Source organism: Oncorhynchus kisutch, linkage group LG4 (assembly GCF_002021735.2).
Source record: "Oncorhynchus kisutch isolate 150728-3 linkage group LG4, Okis_V2, whole genome shotgun sequence".
Lineage (NCBI taxonomy): Eukaryota > Metazoa > Chordata > Actinopteri > Salmoniformes > Salmonidae > Oncorhynchus > Oncorhynchus kisutch.
The window spans coordinates 74,743,173-74,766,418 of NC_034177.2; the positions used below are offsets into that span (position 1 = coordinate 74,743,173).

General features: G+C 41.4%; 1 protein-coding gene across 2 annotated transcripts in view; it reads left to right on the plus strand.

Moving 5' to 3' along the window:
• Positions 1-21,059, plus strand: part of LOC109889989 (ryanodine receptor 2) — a 79,539-nt gene extending 58,480 nt beyond the window's left edge. For both annotated transcript variants that reach the window (XM_031823626.1, XM_031823627.1), the window contains exons 81-102: positions 4,668-4,741; positions 4,908-4,988; positions 5,098-5,186; positions 5,332-5,460; positions 5,762-5,866; positions 6,035-6,116; positions 6,216-7,546; positions 7,775-7,842; positions 8,050-8,182; positions 8,310-8,396; positions 8,511-8,735; positions 9,222-9,352; positions 9,661-9,703; positions 9,897-10,033; positions 12,049-12,109; positions 12,486-12,632; positions 12,726-12,860; positions 13,406-13,562; positions 13,826-13,890; positions 16,991-17,091; positions 20,557-20,608; positions 20,721-21,059. In XM_031823626.1, coding sequence (XP_031679486.1) covers positions 4,668-4,741; positions 4,908-4,988; positions 5,098-5,186; positions 5,332-5,460; positions 5,762-5,866; positions 6,035-6,116; positions 6,216-7,546; positions 7,775-7,842; positions 8,050-8,182; positions 8,310-8,396; positions 8,511-8,735; positions 9,222-9,352; positions 9,661-9,703; positions 9,897-10,033; positions 12,049-12,109; positions 12,486-12,632; positions 12,726-12,860; positions 13,406-13,562; positions 13,826-13,890; positions 16,991-17,091; positions 20,557-20,608; positions 20,721-20,816 — 3,529 coding nt within the window. In that variant the 3' untranslated portion in view covers positions 20,817-21,059. The remainder of the gene's footprint in view (positions 1-4,667; positions 4,742-4,907; positions 4,989-5,097; positions 5,187-5,331; positions 5,461-5,761; positions 5,867-6,034; positions 6,117-6,215; positions 7,547-7,774; positions 7,843-8,049; positions 8,183-8,309; positions 8,397-8,510; positions 8,736-9,221; positions 9,353-9,660; positions 9,704-9,896; positions 10,034-12,048; positions 12,110-12,485; positions 12,633-12,725; positions 12,861-13,405; positions 13,563-13,825; positions 13,891-16,990; positions 17,092-20,556; positions 20,609-20,720) is intronic.
• Positions 21,060-23,246: the final 2,187 nt, after the last annotated feature.

The window sequence follows — 23,246 nt, forward strand, 5'->3', positions numbered from 1 at the left end:
GTGCAAATCAATCCCAGAACAACAGCAAAGGACCTTGTAAGATGCTGGAGGAAACGGGTACAAAAGTATCTGTATCCACAGTAAAATGAGTCCTATATCGACATAACCTGAAATGCCGCTCAGCAAGGAAGAAGCCACTGCCCCAAAACAACCATAAAAAAGCCAGGCTACGGTTTGCAACTGCACATGGGGACAAAGATCGTTGAAGTTGTTTAGAAGCTTTTTGGACCTAGACTTGGCGCGCCGGTACCGCTTGCCATGCGAAGGCAGAGAGAACAGTCTATGTTTAGGGTGGCTGGAGTCTTATACAATTTTTAGGGCCTTCCTCTGACACCGCCTGGTATAGAGGTCCTGGATGGCAGGAAGCTTGGCCCAGGTGAAGTAGTGGGCGGTACGCACTACCCTCTGTAGTGCCTTGCGGTCGGAGGCTGAGCATTTGCCATACCAGACAGTGATGTAACCCGTCAGGATGCTCTCGATGGTGCAGCTGTAAAACCTTTTGAGGATCTGAGGACCCATGCCAAATCTTTTCAGTCTCCTGAGGGGGAATAGATTTTGTCGTGCCCTCTTCATTACTGTCATGGTGTGCTTGGACCATGTTAGTTTGTTGGTGATGTGGATGCCAAGGAACTTGAAGCTCTCAACCTGCTCCACTACAGCCCCATCGATGAGAATGGGGGCGTGCTCGGCCCTCCTTTTCCTGTAGTCCACAATCATCTCTTTTGTCTTGATCACGTTGAGGGAGAGGTTGTTGTTCTTGCACTACACGGTCAGGTCTCTGACCTCCTCCCTATAGGCTGTCTCATTGTTGTCGGTGATCAGGCCTACCGCTGTTGTGTCATCGGCAAACTGAATGATGGTGTTGGAGTCGTTCCTGGACATGCAGTCATGAGTGAACAGGGAGTACAGGAGGGGACTGAGCACGCACCCCTGAGGGGCTCCCGTGTTGAGGATCAGCGTGGAGGATGTGTTGTCACCTACCCTTACCACCTGGGGGTGGCCCGTCAGGAAGTCCAGGATCCGGTGGAAATTTGTCCTTTGGTCTGTCGTCCAAATTGGAGATTTTTGGTTCCAACCGCCGTGTCTTTGTGAGACGCAGTGTGGGTGAATGGATGTAAAAAAAATAAAGAAAAACCCTTAAATGTTCCAAAAATGTTAACCAGTGTGTGTATATATATACTATATATATACTACCAGTCAAAAGTTTTAGAACATTCAAAAATTTTCTTCATTTTGTTGCATTACAACATGTAATTTAAATAGATTTTTATTTGGATTTCATGTAATGGACATACACAAAATAGTCCAAATTGGTGAAGTGAAGTAAAAAAAAAAATCTTGTTTCAAGAAATTCAAAAACAAATAAAAAACGGAAAAGTGATGCTTGCATATCTATTCACCCCCTTTGCTATGAAACCCCTAAATAAGATCTGGTGCAACCAATTACCTTCAGGAGTCACATAATTGATTAGATTGCACACAGGTGGACTTTATTTAAGTGTCACATGATCTGTACACGTGTTCTGAAAGGCCCCAGAGTCTGCAACACCACCAAGCAAGGGGCACTATGAAGACCAAGGAGCTCTTCAAACAGTTCAGGGACAAAGTTGTGGAGAAGTACAGATCATGGTTGGGTTATAAAAAATATCTGAAACTTTGAACATCCCACAGGCACCATTAAATCCATTATTAAAACATGGGAAGAATATGGCATCACAACAAACCTGCCAAGAGAGGGCCACCCACCAAAACTCACAGACTAGGCAAGGAGGGCATTAATCAGAGGGGCAACAAAGAGACCAAAGATAACCCTGAAGGAGTTGTAATGCTCCACAGCGGAGATTGGAGTGTCTGCCCATAGGACCACTTTTAGCCATATACTCCACAGAGCTGGGCTTTACGGAAGAGTTGCCAGAAAAAAAGCCATTGCTTAAAGAAAAAAATAAGCAAGCACGTTTGGTGTTCACCAAAAGGCATATGGGAGACTCCCCAAACATATAGAAGAAGGTACTCTGGTCAGATGAGACTCAAATTTAGCTTTTTGGCCATCAAGGAAAGCGCTGTCTGGTTCAAACCCAACACCTCTCATCACACCGAGAATACCATCCCCACAGTGAAGCAATGTGGTGGCAGCATCTTGCTGTGGGGATATTTTTCATCGGCAGGGACTGGGAAACTGGTCAGAATTGAAGGAATGATGGATGTCGCTAAATACAGGGAAATTCTTGAGGGAAACCTGTTTGTCTTCCAGAGATTTGAGACTGGGACAGATATTCACCTTCCAGCAGGACAATGACCCTAAGCATACTGCTAATGCAACACTCGAGTGGTTTAAGGGGAAACATTTAAATATCTTGGAATGGCCTAGTCAATGCCCAGACCTCAATCCAATTGAGAATCTGTGGTATGACTTTTAGATTGCTGTACACCAGCAGAACCCATCCATCTTGAAGGAGCTGGAGCAGTTTTGCCATGAGGAATGGGCAAACGTCCCAGTGGCTAGATGTGCCAAGTTTATAGAGACATACCCCAAGAGACTTGCAGCTGTAATTGCTGCAAAAGGTGGCTCTACAAAGTATTTGACTTTGGGGGGTGAATAGTTATGCACACTCAAGTCTTCTGTTTTTTTGTCTTATTTCTTGTTTGTTTCACAATAAAAAATATTTTGCATCTTCAAAGTGGTAGGCATGTTGTGTAAATCAAATGATACAAAAATCCATTTTAATTCCAGGTTGTAAGGCAACAAAATAGGAAGTATGCCAAGGTGGGTGAATAACTTCGCAAGCCACTGGAAATATACAGTACCAGTCAAGTGTTCTACATTGTAGAATAATAGTGAAGATATCAAAACTATGAAATAACACATATGGAATCATGTAGTAACCATAAAATGTGTTAAACACATCAACATATATTTTATAATTGAGTCTTCAAATAGCCACCCTCTGCCTTGATGACAACTTTGCACATTCTTGGTATTCTCTCATCCAGCTTTACCTGGAATGCATTTCCAACAGTCTTGAAGGAGTTTTCACATATGCTGAGCATTTGATGGATGCTTTTCCTTCACTCTGCTGTCCAACTCATCCCAAACCATCTCAATTGGATTGAGGTTGGGTGATTGTGGAGGCCAGGTCATCTGATGCAGCTCTCCATCACTCTCCTTCTTGGTCAAATAGCCCTTACACAGCCTGGAGGTGAGTTGGGTCATTGTCCTGTTGAAAGACAAATGATAGTCCCACTAAGCGCAAACCAGATGGGATGGTGTATCGCTGCAGAATGCTGTGGTTGCCATGATGGTTGAGTATGCCTTGAATTCTAAATAAATCGCTGACAATGTCACCAGCAAAGCATCCCAACGCCATCACATCTCCTACACCATGCTTCACGGTGGGAACCACACATGCAGAAATCATCCATTCACGTACTCTGCATCTCACAATGACACACAGGTTGAAACCAAAAATCAAACATTTGGACTCCAGACCAAATTAAAGATTTCCACTGGTCCAATATCCATTACTCGTGTTTCTTGGCCCAAGCAAGTCTCTTCTTATTATTGGTGTCCTTTAGTAGTAGTTTCTTTGCAGCTTTTCGACCATGAAGTTCTGATTTCACGCAGTCTCCTCTGAACAGTTAATGTTGAGATGGGTCTGTTACTTGAACTCTGAAGCATTTATTTGGGCAGAAATTTCCAAGGCTGGTAACTCTAATGAACTTATCCTCTGCTGATTGGCTCAAACAACTGATTTGCTCAAACGCATTAAGGAATGAAATTCCACAAATTCGCTTTTAAGAAGCCACACCTGTTACTTGAAATGCATTCCAGGTGACTACCTCATGAAGCTGGTTGAGAGAATGCCAAGAGTGTGCAAAGCTGTCATCAAGGCAAAGGGTGGCTACTTTGAAGAACCTCAAACATAAAATATATTTAGATTCGTTTAACACTTTTTTTGGTTACTACATTATTCCATGTGTTATTTCATAGTTTTGATGTTTTCACTATTATTCTACAATTTAGAAAATAGTAAAAAATAAAGATTAACCCTTGAATGAGTAGGTGTGTCCAAACATTTGACTGATACTGTATAAATATTGTAAGTTTTTCTCTTATGTCAGCCAATGACAGTCACTCAATTAGCCATGTCAGCTAACAATTTTTTAATTTGATTGGTTGTTAGTCTTGTCAGCTATCTAAATTTGTAGTAATCAAGGCCGAAAACTGACCGGGCACGCAGTGCACATGCCCAGGGGCCCTGACCTTCAGGTGGCCCCCATTGATTTGGTTAGTCATTCTCATTGAGATATCATATTAACATGCTATAAGTCATAGCGAAATGTGTAGAATTGCAAAAAAAAATCATCTTCCCCCGTGGATTGTTTTTTAAAAATTGCATGAAATGTGTTGTAAAATTGCAAAATGTCCTCTCCGCCCCATGGCAAAATGTGTAGAACTGAAGCAAATGAGCATAAAATGTTGGGTGGCCACTAAAATGTTTTGCCGCAAGGTGTGGGACCCACAAAAGGCTAGGGCTGGCCCTGTGTACATGGTAACATAATCCTCAATATCATCTGTCACAGAGGCTATACTTGGTGAACATGACAAGACTCACATGCAGGGACTACTCTCATCCTCTTTACGTCTTTTGTTGTCTTTTCTGACTCAGTGTGCTGGATTTGAATGCGTTTGAGAGGCAGAACAAAGCCGAAGGATTAGGGATGGTCATCGAGGAGAGCTCAGGTACATTATGGAAATGAAAAATCCACTGACCGCTAAGATCTGACTGCTGAAGTGAGTTAAGATTGAATGTAAAGAACCTTGGCTCTGATACGTACTCATGACCTGTCATTCTGTACATATCCATTTTCTTTCTCTCTCTCTCGCTCCCTCGCTCTCTCTCTCTCAGGGGAGAAGGTTATGCCTGACGAGAAGTTGACCTGTGATCTTTTTCGCTTCCTACAGCTCCTCTGTGAAGGACACAACTCAGGTGCTCACCCTTAACCGTTTTAACCACAGTGCACTTCTCTCTGTGTGTTATGGCAGAGTTGTGTTATTGGGCTGTTAAAAACTGATTACGATTGCAAATTGTCCCATAGATTTTCAGAATTATTTGAGAACACAAACAGGAAACAACACGACTGTGAACATCATTATATCCACTGTGGACTACCTTCTCAGAGTGCAGGTTAACAATTTGATCTACGAGACATTATCTGTATGATGCATTTTGATTGATTTGGCCTGTAACCTGATTCAATATCATTTACAAGCCTTTTCAATATTTTGGTACTATCATGATTTGAATCTCCTTCCTACTAATATGTCTCCAGGAGTCGATAAGTGATTTCTACTGGTATTACTCTGGGAAGGATGTGATTGACGAACATGGCCAACGTAATTTCTCCAAGGCCATCAATGTGGCCAAACAGGTCTTCAACTCTCTCACAGAGTACATCCAGGTTGGTTGAGCCCAAGGTGCTGATTCATCCCACTGGGCACACACTGTTGAATCAACATTGTTTTCGAAATTACGTTGAACCAATGTGGAATAGACGTTGAATTGACATCTCTGCCCAGTGGGATGGGTGTCATTTTTCTCCACTGAGAGGATGACCCATTTCAAATGGTATTTCATGTATTTAAAGGTTGTGAATGTTGTTATTTGTGTTCTTACAGTATGTGTGTTTGTCTCAGTTCTGGCTATTGACAGTTTATCCAGCTGGGAAGCTAACTGGCTCATTGTATTACTATCCTCTCCAGGGGCCGTGTACTGGTAACCAGCAGAGTCTGGCCCACAGTCGCCTATGGGATGCAGTGGTGGGCTTTCTCCATGTCTTTGCTCACATGCAGATGAAGCTGTCTCAGGTCAGTGTAGTGTAGAACTCAAGAGCTGGAGGACCAGGGTCAAGTAAAGAATGCGTGTAGAGCTTAACAAGCTTTCCCTTTTTCCCAATGGGCCGTTTCTTTGTTTAGGTTTTACACTTAATCAAACTAGTTGTTACATGGTTTGTTTTGGTGTTTTGTCATTTATAGGATTCCAGCCAAATTGAACTTCTGAAAGAATTGATGGATTTGCAAAAGGACATGGTTGTTATGTTGTTGTCCATGTTAGAAGGTAAGATTCAAACTAGTTGAGTTGTTTACATGGTGAATATATTTGTGAATTGCAATAGACAAAGCTAAACTTGTGAACTCATCTCACTTTCTTCTCTAGGTAATGTGGTAAATGGAACAATTGGCAAGCAGATGGTGGACATGTTGGTGGAATCATCTAGCAATGTTGAGATGATCCTAAAGTTCTTCGACATGTTCCTCAAACTCAAAGATCTGACATCCTCTGACGCATTCAAAGAGTATGATCACGACGGCGAAGGTCGCATCTCCAAAAAGGACTTCCAGAAGGCCATGGAGGCCTACAAGCGCTACTCTCAATCCGAGACCCAGTTCCTCCTCTCCTGCACGGAGACGGATGAAAGCGAGCTCCTGGATTATGAGGCCTTCGTGGATCGCTTCCACGAGCCAGCCAAAGACATTGGCTTCAACATTGCTGTTCTCCTAACCAACCTGTCTGAGCACATGCCTCACGATTCACGTCTTGGTACCTTTCTGCAGCTTGCAGAGTGTGTTTTGAGCTACTTCCAGCCCTACCTGGGCCGTATTGAGATCCTTGGCAGTGGCAAGCGCATCGAGAGGGTCTACTTTGAGATCAGCGAGTCCAGCCGCACGCAGTGGGAGAAGCCTCAGGTCAAAGAGTCCAAGAGACAGTTCATATTTGACGTGGTCAATGAGGGCGATGGGAAAGAGAAGATGGAGATGTTTGTCAACTTCTGCGAAGACACCATCTTTGAGATGCAGCTGGCTGCCCAGATATCAGGGACAGACACTGGGGAGAGGACCACAGGCAAAGAAGCTGAAGAAGAGGAAGAAAAAGACAGGGGGAAGAATGACGAGGAGGAGTTGGAAAGATCCAAAATAGGATTTTTCTCCATGTCTACAATTTGGCTCATCGTCTTCGCTCTACCCTATGGCTTGATGATGCTGATGTCTATGCTCTCTGTGAAAGACCTGAAGAAGCATATTAAGAAGACAACTCTGAGAGATTTAGTCATGGTATTTGCTTCCTTCTTCCAGGCTATGATCATGGGTCTGGTCCACTTTGTCTGTTCTGTAGTTCGCTTCTTCTTATATGTATTGTATATCGTTTTTGTAAGTGGAGGACTCATAGAGGGGGCCAAGAAGATAAGGGTGTTCGACCTTTTTGGAGGCATCCTTGACCCCACACTCGATGAGGTTACAGGGGGGTCAGGGGGTTACAGGGAGAGGAGATACAGCACAAGGTCCTCCCGGGACGAGCTGAGGGGGCTAGGCCAGTCAACAGTTTCCTCCAGTGACACCAATGTCCTGTCAGACATTTTCGGTCTGCGAGTGAGGAGAGAAGGAGGTCAATACAGACTAATGACTCATGACTTAACAGCCAGTCTGACTGACCTGTTCAACACAACCACTGGCCAACAATCCCCTGCTGAGCCCAATGGGAAACAACAGGTATTATTGCAGATTTTTGTGACTTGTCCTTCGTGAGCTAGATATGGCATGCTTGGTTTGTTGGTGCCGGAGAACCATGCTGTATTTATTCCATAAAATCTTTCCCTTCAACATTTTGCTCAGTTTAGGTCGAAACCTGTTGACAGTTTGTCCAAACACTATTGTGTGATCGAGGTTAGTAATGTACTCTTGGGTCATGTTTAATGCATATCCTATTAATGGCTTCAGGTTGAAGGTACCATAGAAGGATATAGTAAAGAAGGAGAAGACAAAGAGTCTGAGTTGGAGAAAGCAGAGTGAGTATTTTTCAAATTCACCTTTAAAGACCTGATTACATTCTGACTGTAATCCAGCCTCAGAATAACTTCAGGCAAATTGAAACTAAGAAAATGATTGAATATTTTGTTGTGTTAGCGTAATTGGTTTCCATCACAGGATGGAAACAAATAAATATAAAACAGTTTAGGTTGACTTTGAGCTGAAGTTTAAAACTGACTTTACAGAAGGGAAGATTCTGAGAAGAAGGAGGCGAAGGCTAAACGGAGAGTTAGGATATGCTCCAGCAAACCTGAGGAGACAGAGCCTAAGGAATCAGCCTTCTGGGAAATGATAACCACTCACCAGAAGAGACTGTTGGTTAGAAACTCTATCACACAGATATATACACACACACACACATAGACACAGACACAGATACACACACAAACAGACACACACAAGTATTTTCTCCCTCCTCTGAATTTGACCATATCTCATTTCTCAGAATTACTTTGCGAGGAATTTCTACAACATGCGGATGCTGGCTTTGTTTGTTGCTTTCTCTATCAACTTCATTCTCCTTTTCTACAAGGTGAGTTACTGTGTGACTGCCATTGCAAATATTTAAATTGACATTTTCGGCTGGTCTGTGAAATTGAATGACTGTCTCACTGTCCTTAACTGTCTCATTGCTACTGTGTCCCAGGTGTCATCATCTTCTGTAAGTGAGGAAGAGGAGAAGGTGGCAGTGCTATACGACAGCTCAGGGGACCTGGATGAAGAAGGCCCCTTGGTCAATGACAACACCTCAGGCAGTATGCAGTTTGTCCTGGAGGAGAGCACTGGTTACATGGAGCCCTCTCTCCGCTTCCTGTCCATCGCTCACACCCTTATCTCTTTCTGCTGTATCATTGGCTACTACTGCTTGAAGGTACAACAGCTCACAGGGAACAGACAGCCAATCAGTCCTCTGTGACAGTGCATACCAATGAGTGTTGCGTCGATCTACATTACATCATATTCTGTCTTTAGTTTATAGTAGCTAGTAATTAGATGAGGGCTACACATCTTTGGTTTTCCAGCACCAACTACACTCTTAGAAAAAAAGGGTTCCAAAGTTTTTTTTGGGCTGTCCCCAGAAGAGAACACTTTTTGGTTGCAGGTAGACCCCTTTTGGGTTCCGTGTAGAACCTTTTCTACAGAGGATTCGACCTGGAATCCAAAAGGGTTTTCCTATGGGGAACGTTTTGGTTCCAGGTAGAAAAAAAGGGTTCTCCTGTGGGGTCAGCCGAGATAGCATATCTTTTCTAAGAGTGTAAGGAGAAAATGTAGTGCATTTTAAATGTGAGCTTTAAAGTAATAGTGTTTTTTCTACTTACTGTATCACTTTGTTGTTTGTGATTGGCTGCTACTGTAGGTCCCGCTGGTTATTTTTAAGCGGGAGAAAGACGTGTCGAGGAAGATGGAGTTTGACGGCCTCTATGTCACTGAGCAGCCACCTGATGAGGACATCAAAGGCCAATGGGACAGGCTTGTCATCACCACACAGTCAGTCCTCTCATATGGCCTTTATAGCTGCTTAATAAACCCTGTCTATCGGCTAATAAGACATGGTTTAACTACAACACTCTAAAGTCCTACATTCATCTGATCTACAGTTCCGTGTAGTTCAGTGAGGAGCAGGCTGAATTCTGGAATGACATACAGAACCAGTTTGTCAGTGCATCACTGTGCATGCTCAGATCTCTCTCATAGACTCTCATAGACCATTACAACTTTTACTGTAGAACTCTTTGATTTATTCTACAAAATAATAAGTTGTGTTTTATGATGCTCGATTATGTTTTTTGTTTCAGATCATTTCCCAGTAATTACTGGGATAAATTTGTGAAAAGGAAGGTAGGTACAGTAGCTCTATTCACCTCACATGATTCTCTGTGTATAGTTGCGTCAGCATCTACACATATATCACAGCACAGTCTAGTGTAATAAAAAGAGACTGGAGATCTATGAACCATGTAATGGCTTAAGCAATTATACTCTCTCCATAGCATTGCCGTTAAAGTCAATCACCCTCAACCTTTCTCTTCAGGTGATGGACAAGTATGGGAAGTTTTATGGTTGTGACCGCATCAGTGAGCTGCTGGGGCTGGATAAGGCTGCTCTCGACTTCAGCTCCGAGGGACAAGAGAGGAGAAGGCCCAGGAGAGAGGGAGCCTGGACTGCTCTGTGAGTGGATATGTGTGATCCCTTAAATCCATGTACTGTTTACTGTACTATACTGTTCTGTACTGTACATACCTTCTGTGTGAGGCTAGAGTCTAGGTCTATCAGTCACTAACTTACATTGCTGAACTAAGTCGGCTGTAGCCACACCCTTCACTAGCCAGGAATAGATAGACGTGTTGGTTGTTTAGCATCAAAACCGACCCGTGCATAATTGTGTGGCAAAACAGACCGGGTTGGCTTAGATAGTTGACAACATGTAAACTATATTTCGTCTCCAATGTTTATTGAAAACATACATTTGCACAATGAGCACTTGTCTCTCAGATACATTGTTTCAGTTGTTGGTTAGCTATATGAGTCAAAATGTCTCCAAACAAGACATGGTATCAATAAGAACATAAAACTATCTGAAACGAGCCACCTACGATTCCCCACATGGCAGCTTCTTGTCGTTGTTGCTAGCTATCTGACCGTTCAGAATCATAACACTACACAGACTTCTGCCTCAACAATGCGCACCCATCATTTTCGTGACATTGCCAGCCAACCCATCTATAGAATCCCCACAAATGTTTGTCTCTAAACTAAATAGAATATGTAATTGTTATTCTAGATACGCTTTAAGGATGTTTGGCTATTGTTATCCACCTCATGACTTCAACGACGGACACTTTACAAAGAAAACATGACCTTGTATTCAGCAGCACTTTGAGCATTATCGGCTAAAGTGACAGCACTGATGTCAGGCGTGGGTGTGTCTGTGTGTATCACTTACTTGAAGAAATTAGAATAAAACAGAATATGTAGTACTTTACATTCTGAAGTGTCTTGACAGAAGGTGGCAGTAATGTGCAGTTTGAATCAGGTTGTATTGCAATAATCCAATGTGTTTTGTAAATGGTAATGACAAATTATAAAACAGGATGTGTGAGTCCTTTTGGTTACATATCTGAGTAATATGTGGTTATTCAAACTCCAGGAGTTCTATGTTAAGTACAATATACAGGTAACTGCCTAAATAAAAGAAACACCAACATAAACGAGCTGCCAGAACAGCTTCAATGCACCTTGGCATAGATTCTACAAGTGTCCGGAACTTTATTGGAGGCATGCGGCACCGTTATTTCACGAGAAATTCCATAATTTGGTGTTTTGTTGATGGTGATGAAGAACACCGTCTCAGGCGCCACTCCAGAATCTCCCAAAAGTATTAAATTGGGTTGCGATCTGGTGACTGAGACATACACACATCCTTTAAACCCCCTATGCTCCTTTGAGACCCCTCAGATCTCTTCTAGCCATGGTAGCCAAAATAATGGGCAACTGGGTATTTTTATACATGACCCTAAGCATGATGGGATGTTAATTGCTTCCTAGGTTCTGGCCTTTCTAGGGAGTTTTTCCTAGCCACTGTGCTTCTACACCTGCATTGCTTGCTGTTTGGCGTTTTAGGCTGGGTTTCTGTACAGCACTTTGATATATCAGCTGATGTAAGGGCTATATAAATATTTTAATTGCTTAATTAACTCAGGAACAGCACGTGTGGAAGCACCTGCTTTCAATATACTTTGTATCCCTCATTTACTCAAGTGTTCCTTTTATTATGGCAGTTACCCGCATGAAGAAAGCTAGTATGAGGGTTTGTGTTCAGGCTGGAATGAAAGGCGGCCGGTGCGTGGGAGAGAAAATATGTGTAGATATAATAAAGTACTCACTCTCAAAACCATGAAAAGGAATAACCCAAGGAGGCCGATATGCTCCGTTCCTTTTGAATTTTTATATAGCACCTTGTCACTTTTTGTATTCTTTTGAGCATTAATTAAATCAGTGATATTATTTTTGCATTTCGGCCTCCTTGGGTTATTGCTTTTAATGGTTTTGAGAGTAAGAACTTTTTGAACTCTACAGTTACCTGTATGACTCTCTTATTTGTATTGAGGGTGTCCCCTTAAATGAAGAGACCAGACAGGAATGTATCCATGCCTAAGAAGACTGACTAGATATGTCTGTTTCAGATTAAACTCCATTGATGTCAAGTATCAGGTGTGGAAACTAGGAGTAGTGTTCACTGACAACGTAAGTAAAGCAGACGTTTACTTTATCATCCTACTGTGTTGTATATATGATGATGACTCATCCTTACATACAGTGGGGCAAAAAAGTATTTAGTCAGCCACCAATTGTGCATGTACTCCCACTTAAAAAGATGAGAGAGGCCTGTAATTTTCATCATAGGTACACTTCAACTATGACAGACAAAATGAGAAAGAAAATCCAGAAAATCACATTGTAGGATTTTTAATGAATTTATTTGCAAATTATGGTGGAAAATAAGTATGTTTTATAGTCATTGTTTTCCATAGATAATAATGTAGACCATATGATGATAGCTGCTATAGTGTCTGTGATGTACCCAAGCTGTCTTCCTGTCTTATCTCGTGTGTGTACACAGTCCTTCCTGTACCTGGCATGGTATATGACCATGTCTGTCCTGGGCCACTATAATAACTTCTTCTTCGCTGCTCACCTGTTGGATATTGCCATGGGCTTTAAGACCCTTAGAACCATCCTGACCTCTGTTACCCACAATGGAAAACAGGTACAGTATAGGCAACTATAAAACCCTGTTGCCGTGTGGGGTGGGGGGGTTTAGAGAATATTACATTTTTATAATGCTGTATATGTTTGTCAGTTGGTCCTGACTTTGGGGCTGCTGGCAGTGGTGGTGTATCTCTACACCGTGGTAGCCTTCAACTTCTTCCGCAAGTTCTACAACAAGAGTGAAGATGGAGTAGCTCTGGACATGAAATGTGACGACATGCTCACTGTGAGTTCAGCACATGTAGTAGCACATGCATGCAGACACACTGACACATAGTCTAAACTAGCCTGAGTCTGAGAAGCCAAAGAGAAGGATTTCTGACAGTGATGCCCATAGTTGAGGTGAACATAGCCTTTGCCTTAATGCCCCTCTATATCCACCCTAGATTGATGGACACTTGGATTAAGATAACCCTCTCCAGCCTGAGCTGGGCTCTTTGTCTCACTGGGAATGAATTCTCCACTTTAATATGGTCTTGTCTGTTTTATTCCAATAGGGATTTCACTGTCACTCACTCAGGACAGACAGACTTGTTATGCTTTAGAAATGCATTGCATTACAATACAATACACCAGACTTGAAGGTTCACCAGTAATGTTAGTATGGCACGTAGATATTTAAGTACATGCATGCAATATCTCAGCAACGACATGTTTAGTTAAAGAATAAGACTGCTCAACTCGTTCACAATAAGAGCTGTGAATGCCCTATGCACTACCCCAGCAATGTTAAGTAGCAAAGTCAATTGGCTACTCCTCCTTGTTCTCCAGTGCTATATGTTCCACATGTATGTGGGTGTGAGAGCGGGGGGTGGCATCGGTGATGAGATTGAGGATCCGGCCGGGGACGAGTTTGAGGTGGTCAGGATCATCTTTGATATCACCTTCTTCTTCTTCGTCATCGTCATCCTCCTGGCCATCATTCAGGGTGAGACAGAATGTAGACGCTATACACACACACACACACACACACACACACACACACACACACACACACACATTCTTCTCCATTATTCACCAGTGGGTCAGATAGATTTGTCAGTCTTTATGAATATTTCATATGTTATTGAGAATAGAGCAATGCTAATGTATCTGTTTATCCCTCCAGTGTCTTAAAGTTCTCCTGTAACCTGTCAGTTAATTATGCACAAATACTTGTGACACCAACACTCAAGTCTGTGTTTCCTGTAGGTTTGATAATTGATGCCTTTGGGGAGCTCCGTGACCAGCAGGAGCAGGTGAAAGAGGACATGGAGGTGAGATAAGTTACGTGCTTTCTTTAAAACATTCACACACACCTATGTAATTATTTGTAGAACCTACCGCACCTGTAATTCTCCCTTTCAAACATTTCCTAAAACATTATCTGTAAAAGTGACTTATCAAAGGAAGTTATCCTTACCCTACCCTACCCTAGTGCACTTTTGGGTGCGGTAACAATATTGGTTTTGCCATACGTTATCTTGAGGTCAACTCTAATCAGTGTGTAAATTGATGAGACTGTGGCTCATGTTTTAAGCGGATTCAGAGAGTGTTGTCAGAGCATGTTATTCAATCAGTAGTCTTAATGAGGATACACTTATCTCTAATGAGATGGAGATCATTAGACCATGTTTTGAAAAGAAGTTGTAAATTGCATATGCAGATAACCTGGGCTGTGGTTTATCAGAAAATACATATTTGCATCCCTATACATCTTTAAATTGAAGGAGATGGGAACCTTTTAGAGACAACACTCAGATGCATGTGCACGTGCACACACCACTTTAAGGAATAATGTGTTCTGAAAGTCGGAGAGTGTATTTGCTGCATAATGACTTGATCTTGTGAAATGCAAATGTGTTCATTTCATAATTTGATGACTAGAGCTGTCAAATGAAGAAAATAAATGTAGTCAAGTCCCGTGTGGCTCAGACGATACAGCATGGCACTTGCAACACCAGAGTTGTGGGTTCGATCCCCATGGTGGACCAGTATAAACCCCCAAAAATCTGAAACTGTATCCACTCACTACTATGTTGCTCTGGATAAGTGTCTCTCGTAAAATGTTAATTGTCAGATGTGCTGTGATTAATCACGTTGTTGAGAAGCACACTTTAACCTCAATGTCAATTTGTTTTTACATTGCATTGTAGATTTTAGGTAGAAACAGTGCCTTCAGAAAGTATTCAGACCCCTTAACTTTTTTTCCACATTTTGGTACGTTACAGCCTTGTACTAAAATTGATTAAATCATTTTTTTCCCTCGTCAATCTACACACAATACCCCATAATGATAAAGCAAAAACATTTTTTTATACATTTTTGTATTCAGACCCTTGACTCAGTATTTTATTGAAGCACCTTTGGCAGCAATTACAGCATCGAGTCTTCTTGGGTATGATGCTACAAGCTTGGCACAGCTATATTTGGGGAGTTTCTCCCATTCTTCTCTGCAGATCCTCTAAAGCTTTGTCAAGTTGGATGTACAGTGTCGCTGCACAGCTATTTTCAGATCTCTCCAGAGATGTTCGAACGGGTTCAAGTCTGGGCTCTGGCTGGGCCACTCAAGGATATTGAGACTTGTTCCGAAGCCACTCCTGCTTTGTCTTGGCTGTGTGCTTATTGTTGTTGTCCTGTTGGAAGGTGAACCTTCCCCCCCAGTCTGAGGTCCTGAACACTCTGGAGCAGGTTTTCATCAAGGATCTCTCTATACTTTGCTCCTTTCATCTCCCTCGATCCTGACTGGTCTCCCAGTCCTTGCTGCTGAAAAACATCCCCACAGCATGATGGTGCCACCACAATGCTTCACCTTAGGGATGGTGCCAGTTTTCCTCCAGACGCAACTCATGGCATTCAGGCATTCTTAACTGACTTGCCTAGTAAAATAAAGGTTAAAAAAATAAACAATAAAAAAAAGGATACCATGCTGTTTGAGGAGAGTGCACCATTTTGAACATGTAAAGTTATTAATAAACAAATTACGCACATTTGGGCAGTCATGTTACAATTTTTTAAAACAGAAATACAATGGTTCATTGGATCAGTCTAAAACTTTGCACATACTGTGATGCCATCTAGTGGCCAAAATCTAAATTGCACCTGTGCTGGAATAATACATTATGGCCTTTCTCTTGCATTTCAAAGATGATGGTACGAAAAAAATACAAAAACAACAGTTGTTTTTTTTCTTTGTATTATCTTTTACCAGATCTATTGTGTTATATTTTCATACATTCTTTTCACATTTCCACAAATTTCAAAGTGTTTCCTTTGAAAGGGTACCAAGAAAATGCATATCCTTGCTTCAGGGACTGAGCTACAGGCAGTTAGATTTGTGTATGTCATTTTAGACAACATTTTAAAAATGGGGCGGATTCTTCTGGAAGGTTCTCCCATCTCCACAGTGGAACTCGGCAGGTTCTTGGCCAACGCCCTTCTCCCCTGATTGCTCAGTTTGGCCAGGTGGCCAGCTCTAGGAAGAGTCTTGGTGGTTCTAAACTTCTTCCTCTTAAGAATGATGGAGGCCACTCTGTTCTTGTGGACCTTCAATGCTGCAGACATTTTTTGTACCCATCCCCAGATTGGTGCATCGACACAATCCTGTCTCGGAGGTCTACGGACAATTCCTTTGACTTCATGGCTTGGTTTTTGCTCTGACATGCACTTTCAACTGTGGAACCTTATATAGACAGGGGTGTGCCTTTCCAAATCATGTCCAATCAATTGAATTTACCACAGGTGGACTCCAATCCAGTTGTATAAACATCTCAAGGATGATCAATGGAAACAGGATGCACCTGAGCTCAATTTTGAGTCTCATAGCAAAGGGTCTGAATACTTATGCATATAAGGTATTTCTGTTATGTATTTTTATACATTTGCAAACATTTCTAAAAACCTGTTTTTGCTTTGTCGTTATTGGGTGTTGTGTGTCGATTTAATTCAGATTTTCTTTGTATTTAATCCATTTTAGAATAAGGCTGTAATGTAACAAAATGTGGAAAAATACTCTGAATATTTTCCAAAGGCACTGCAGATTATGTATTTTGGATGTTTTCAGTGTATTTTCAATTATTTCAAAAAATTGTGCACTACAATTACAAAAACGTTAACTCGAGTTAACTGATTAACAGCCCTCATGATTTCCCAGTCTACAAAGAATGACCTTTTACAATATTACAAATTACTTCTAGTATACAGTACGCATGAAAACAACTAAAGCAGAGTTAGAATTAGGGGAATGCATTCACTATCTTTAACACAATAAGTACTTGTCTTGTTGCTTGTCTCTTTATGTTATTCACATGGAACAATATGCATGTGCTATAAATGTGTTATGTAAATGTGAGATACCTCTCTCTTTATTCCCTGTAGACCAAGTGTTTCATCTGTGGAATTGGGAATGACTACTTGGACAATGTGCCCCATGGATTCGAAACACACACTCTGCAGGAACACAACCTGGCCAACTATCTGTGAGTTGATACCTGCGGTCTAGTTTCACTGATATGTAACACTTTACTTAAATAAACCTGCCATCTGTAGCGTCATGTGCCTGACGTCTAGGCTTTGGACTAACATGCTCGCAACACTGCCACCCCACAATCACAGGAATGACATGCCTGTCATACGATGATTGCTGACATATCATACCTCTGCCTTACACGACTTGTTAAGCAGAACATTTTCTTATAGTATTTAAAAAAAAATACTTTTGAAATTAGGTAATTGCTTGTCATGTACTTCCATCAGATATTTTTACAGGTGTAATGTAGTTTTGTAGGCAGTAATATGACCATGATTAGGTATAGCAATTTAAAAGATCTGCTCTGTGATTAGTCAATGATTGAAGGAATCATTATCATGTCCACATTTGATTGCATCTCAATTCATGTGGAGCTTCACTTGTCCAACAGGAAATGTACAGTGGGGCAAAAAAGTATTTAGTCAGCCACCAATTGTGCAAGTTCTCCCACTTAAAAAGATGAGAGAGGCCTGTAATTTTCATCATAGGTACACTTCAACTATGACAGACAGAATGAGGGAAAAAAATCCAGAAAATCACATTGTAGGTTTTTTAATGAATTTATTTGCAAATGATGGTGGAAAATAAGTATTTGGTCAACAACAAAAGTTTATCTCAATACTTTTCTGTAAGTCTTCACAAGGTTTTCACACACTGTTGCTGGTATTTTGGCCCCTTCCTCCATGCAGATCTCCTCTAGAGCAGTGATGTTTTGGGGCTGTTGCTGGGCAACACGGACTTTCAACTCCCTCCAAAGATTTTCTATGGGGTTGAGATCTGGAAACTGGCTAGGCCACTTCAGGACCTTGAAATGCTTCTTACGAAGCCACTCATTCGTTGCCCGGGCGGTGTGTTTGGGATCATTGTCATGCTGATAGACCCAGCCACGTTTCATCTTCAATGCCCTTGCTGATGGAAGGAGGTTTTCACTCAAAATCTCACAATCTCACGATACATGGCCCCATTCATTCTTTCCTTTTTGGCAAGAGCTGAGTAGTATTGTACATTGTCACATTTTCGGATCAGTCGTCCTGGTCCCTTTGCAGATGTTTCCACCCCCATGGTTCACAGTAGGTATGGTGTTCTTTGGATGCAACTCAGCATTCTTTGTCCTCCAAACACTACGAGTTGAGTTTTTACCAAAAAGTTATATTTTGGTTTCATCTGACCATATGACATTCTCCCAATCTTCTTCTGGATCATCCAAATGCTCTCTAGCAAACTTCAGACGGGCCTGGACATGTACTGGCTTAAGCAGGGGGACATGTCTGGCACTGCGGGATTTGAGTCCCTGGCGGCGTAATGTGTTACTGATGGTAGGCTTTGTTACTTTGGTCCCAGCTCTCTGCAGGTCATTCACTAGGTCCCCCCGTGTGGTTCTGGGATTTTTGCTTGTGATCATTTTGACCCCAGGGGGTGAGATCTTGCGTGGAGCCCCAGATCGAGGGAGATTTTCAGTGGTCTTGTATGGCTGACTAAATACTTTTTTGCCCCACTGTATATAGATGTCAATATATACTATTACATTAAATGTGGTGCTCAATGCTTAAATTGCCACTCTTAGCTCTCTTCAACAGTTTATTACTAATGTCAATATTAATAACCCATTTAATTATTTAGGGTGTTTTATTTTAGCACTATTGATTGATATGCATCTCTAATCATGTAAGCTGAGACTTATTATTTTATTATGAGTTGGAAATCACTGACATCGTTATAATTGGCGAGTCAATTATACCGGCCTCCCCATCAAAATTAGACGTCCACAGTAGTTTACTAAGGCCAGTTAACATTGCATGTGGTTATGTAACAGTCATCACTGTGCTGCTTAGCCATATTGCTTCCTTGCTCACAATATCCTTGCCAGTACTTGTGCTCACGCTAGTAATGCGCGGGTTGACTCGTAAAGTTAACGTCAATCCACAGAGGCAAAAAGGACAATGTCGGAGTTTCATTCAATAGGAGAAAAGCTGTGAAATGGAAAGTTGTAAATAAAGAGAAGGGAGGGCCAGAAAAGTAATGTTTGGGAAAGATTTTGAAGTGGTAAAAGAGGATGATAGTGGGTATGTTGTGTGATGATTGTGAGGCGCTATACAAATTCAACAGTCACAAGACAGAGATTTCAAATAGGCCTATGGTACGTCAAGGGAACTGTAGCCTACTCTTCAAATGGGTTAAATGGAAACTGAAATCTGGACACTGACTTAGAGCTCTCGACGTGACCATATTCCCGCCACAATGGCAGTCACGAGTCATGATTGCAGTCAAATTCCCTGTTATTGTTGGTCACGGTAATCACATCTAAAACTGGGCAAATTAATGGCGCTGATGGGTAGCCTACCCAACTTGCTAATGGCCCTCACTAATGGCCTGGCAGTCCCTCTAATCACTCTAAACACTTCATGATTGCTAAGGATTTTTAAAATTGAATCCATTTTAGAATAAGGATATAACGTAACAATGTGGAAAGAAAAAGAGTGTAGAGGTGCTTTATAATCATCATAAAAACGGATAATATTTCAACTCCATAAAATATGCATCCAAGCAAAACTGAAACCTTATCAGAAACATGTTAGGTTTTCCTAGCTTTTTATTTTGTTACATTCGGTCAAAGTGATGTCATTTGAGAATTTTGTAAAGAAAAGTTATTGCATTTTCTCCACGGTCCCTAAATGTCTTTGCTCCTCAAAAAAAGCAGAGATGACAGAGAACTTTACCATTGTCAACTAGATTTAAGCATTCATTCTATAATTTCTGACATTATTCTGGTGAGCAACAGTTTATTTAGTGTTCTAGGACAACATATAATGACAGAAAGGAAGCTGCATGTAATCTAATTATAGACGAATAGCCTACCAATGTATAAACATGAACTAAATCAGACAAAAAAAATCCTGCACCCCCTGTCAATTTTTCCCCCGCTGTCTCTGACTGAAGCCTTCAAGGCATTTTTGTATATTAGTGGGTTAGGTTTGGTTGCGGGCCTCTGAGTTTCACTTTATCACATAAAGTCGGCGGATGGGTTATTAGCGGTTGCAGGTGAACAAACAGCTGACCCGCGCACCACTAGCTCAAGCCTTCTGCCTCGCCAACACGTGACTGTGCTGCTTTAGAATGTACTAACTAGTTGCCCACTAAAAATGATTAAATTCATTGGCGCCAATTCAAGCTGTGGGGTGAGTTTATCCGGTACGATCTGACTCCGTTACACTTACTGTTATTGTGTACTGTAACTTTCAACATGTGTTTTGCTACGTATAGCGTACATTTTCAATAGAGTAGAATGAGATTCCATTTCTTTGTTGTGAAAGCCTCAACCCTTTTTCCAAATCGACCATGTTCTTCTACTGCCTGTAACAGTCACATGTTGGTAGGAGTTTCTCAATGTGTCTCTCAACCTGTTCTCTCCTGACAGATTCTTTGTGATGTACCTCATTAACAAAGATGAAACAGAACACACGGGCCAGGTAATACTGCTGATATCCACCTATTCTGTGCATAAAGTTACATGAAAGATCATGATGTAGCCTAATATATGAATTCCTGTTGCCCTTGACACTGTTGACTTGTCCTTGACAGGAATCCTACGTATGGAAAATGTACCAGGAGCGATGCTGGGAATTCTTTCCTGTCGGTGACTGTTTCCGTAAACAATATGAAGACCAGCTCTGCTGAAGGGATGAGGGATATCTGATGTGTCATGATAACATCATCATATAGGATGACACGGTGCCTTCAGAAAGTATTCACACCCCTGGACTTTTTCCACATTTTGTTGTCACAGCCCAAATGTTATATTGATTACATTTAGATTTTGTGTCACTGGCCTATACACACTACCCCACACACTAATGTAGAAGTCTAATTATGTTTTTCAACATTTTTACACATTAATTACAAATGAAAAGCTGAAATGTCTTGAGTCTAAGTATTCAACCCCTTTCTTAAGGCAAGCCTAAATAAGTACAGGAGTGAAAATGTGCTTAACAAGTCACATAATAAGTTCCATGGACTAGTGTTTAACATGATTTTTGAATGACTACCTCAGCTCTGTACCAAACACATACAATTATCTGTAAGGCCCCTCATTCGAGCAGTGAATTTCAAGCACAGATTCAACCGCAAAGAAGGGCACCTATTGGTAGATGGATAAAAATGTAATATCCTTTTGAGCAGGGTGAAGTCATTACCGTTTGGATTGTGTATCAATACACCCAGTCACAAACAATATACAGGCATCCTTCCTAACTAAGTTGCCGGAGAGGAAGGAAATCGCTCAGGGATTTCACCATGAGGCCAATGGTAACTTTAAAACAGTTACAGAATTGTGGCAAAAAAATGTACTTTATGTCCAGAAAACAAAAGTGTTATGTTTGGGGCAAGTCCAACATAACACATCACTGAGTACCACTCTTTATATTTTCAAGCATGTTGGTGGCTGCATCATGTTATGGGTATGCTTGTCATCGGCAAGGACTATGGAGTTTTTTATGATACAAAGAAACGGAATAGAGCTAAGCAAAGGAAGATTTTTGTCCTGTTATTGACCTAGTTACAGTTTTGACTTAAATCTATTTGAAAATATATGGCAAGACATGAAAATGGTTGTCTAGCAATGATCAACAACCAATTTGACAGCTTGAGGAATTTAAAAATAGTAAATGGCAAATGTTGCACAATCCAGGTGTGGAAAGGTCTTAGAGACTTACCCAGAACGACTCACAGCCGTAATCGATGCCAAAGGTGACTCAGGAGTGTGAATTCTTATGTAAATTAGATATTTCAAAACATTTGCTAACATTTCAACAACAAAAAACATGTTTTCACTTTGTCATTATGGATTATTGTGTGTACATGTGTGAGAAACATATTTAATCCATTTTGAATTCAGGCTGTAACAACAAAATGTGGAATAAGTCAAGGGGTATGAAAACTTTCTGAAGGCACTTTGGAATGAGTCACAAACTCACCTTAAATATGGTATGCACTGAGGTCAACTACTGACTACTACTACAACTCTTACTACCCAACTGGGTGGGTCGAGCTCTGAATGCCGATTGGCTGACAGCCGTGGTATATTTTATTTTTATTTAACCTTCATTTAACTAGGCAAGTTAGTTAAGAACAACTTCTTATTTTCAATGACGGCCTACCAAAAGGCAAAAGGCCTCCTGTGAGGACAGTGGGCTGGGATTAAAAATAAAACAAATATAGGACAAAACACGCAACACTACAAGAGAGACAACACTACATAAAGAGAGACCTAAGACAACAACAGCTTGGCAGCAATACATGACACCACACCATGGAAGCAACACAACATGACAACAACATGGTACTGTAGCAACACAACATGGTACAAACATTATTGGGCACAAACAACAGCAAAGGGCAAGAAAGGTAGAGACAACAATACATCACGTGAAGCAGCCGCAACTGTCAGTAAGAGTGTCCATGATTGAGTCTTTAAATTAAGAGATGGAGATAAAACTGTCCAGGTTGAGTGTTTGTTGCAGCTCGTTCCAGTCGCTAGCTGCAGCAAACTGAAAAGAGTAGCAACCCAGGGATGTGTGTGCTTTGGGGACCTTTAACAGAATGTGACTGGCAGAACGAGTGTTGTACGTGGAGGGTGAGGACTGTAGTAGATATCTCAGCTAGTGGGGAGTCAGGCCTAAGAGGGTTTTATAAATAACCATCAACCAGTGGGTCTTGCTACGGGTATACATAGATGACCAGTTCACAGAGGAGTATAGAGTGCAGTGATGTGTCCTATAAGGAGCATTGGTGGAAAATCTGATGGCCGGATGGCAAAGAACATCTAGCTGCTCGAGAGCACCCTTACCTGCTGATCTATAAATTACGTCTCCGTAATCTAGCATGGGTAGGATGGTCGTCTGAATCAGGGTTAGTTTGGCAGATGGGGTGAATCAAATCAAATTTAAAAAAGAGCAATTACGATAGAGAAAACCAAGTCTAGATTTAACCTTACACGGAACCCAAACTGGATGCGTGTGCGGCATCATGCATAAATATATTTTGTCCCCCCACACCGAATGCGATCACGACACGCAGGAAAAGAAATATCAAAACAAACTCTGAACCAAT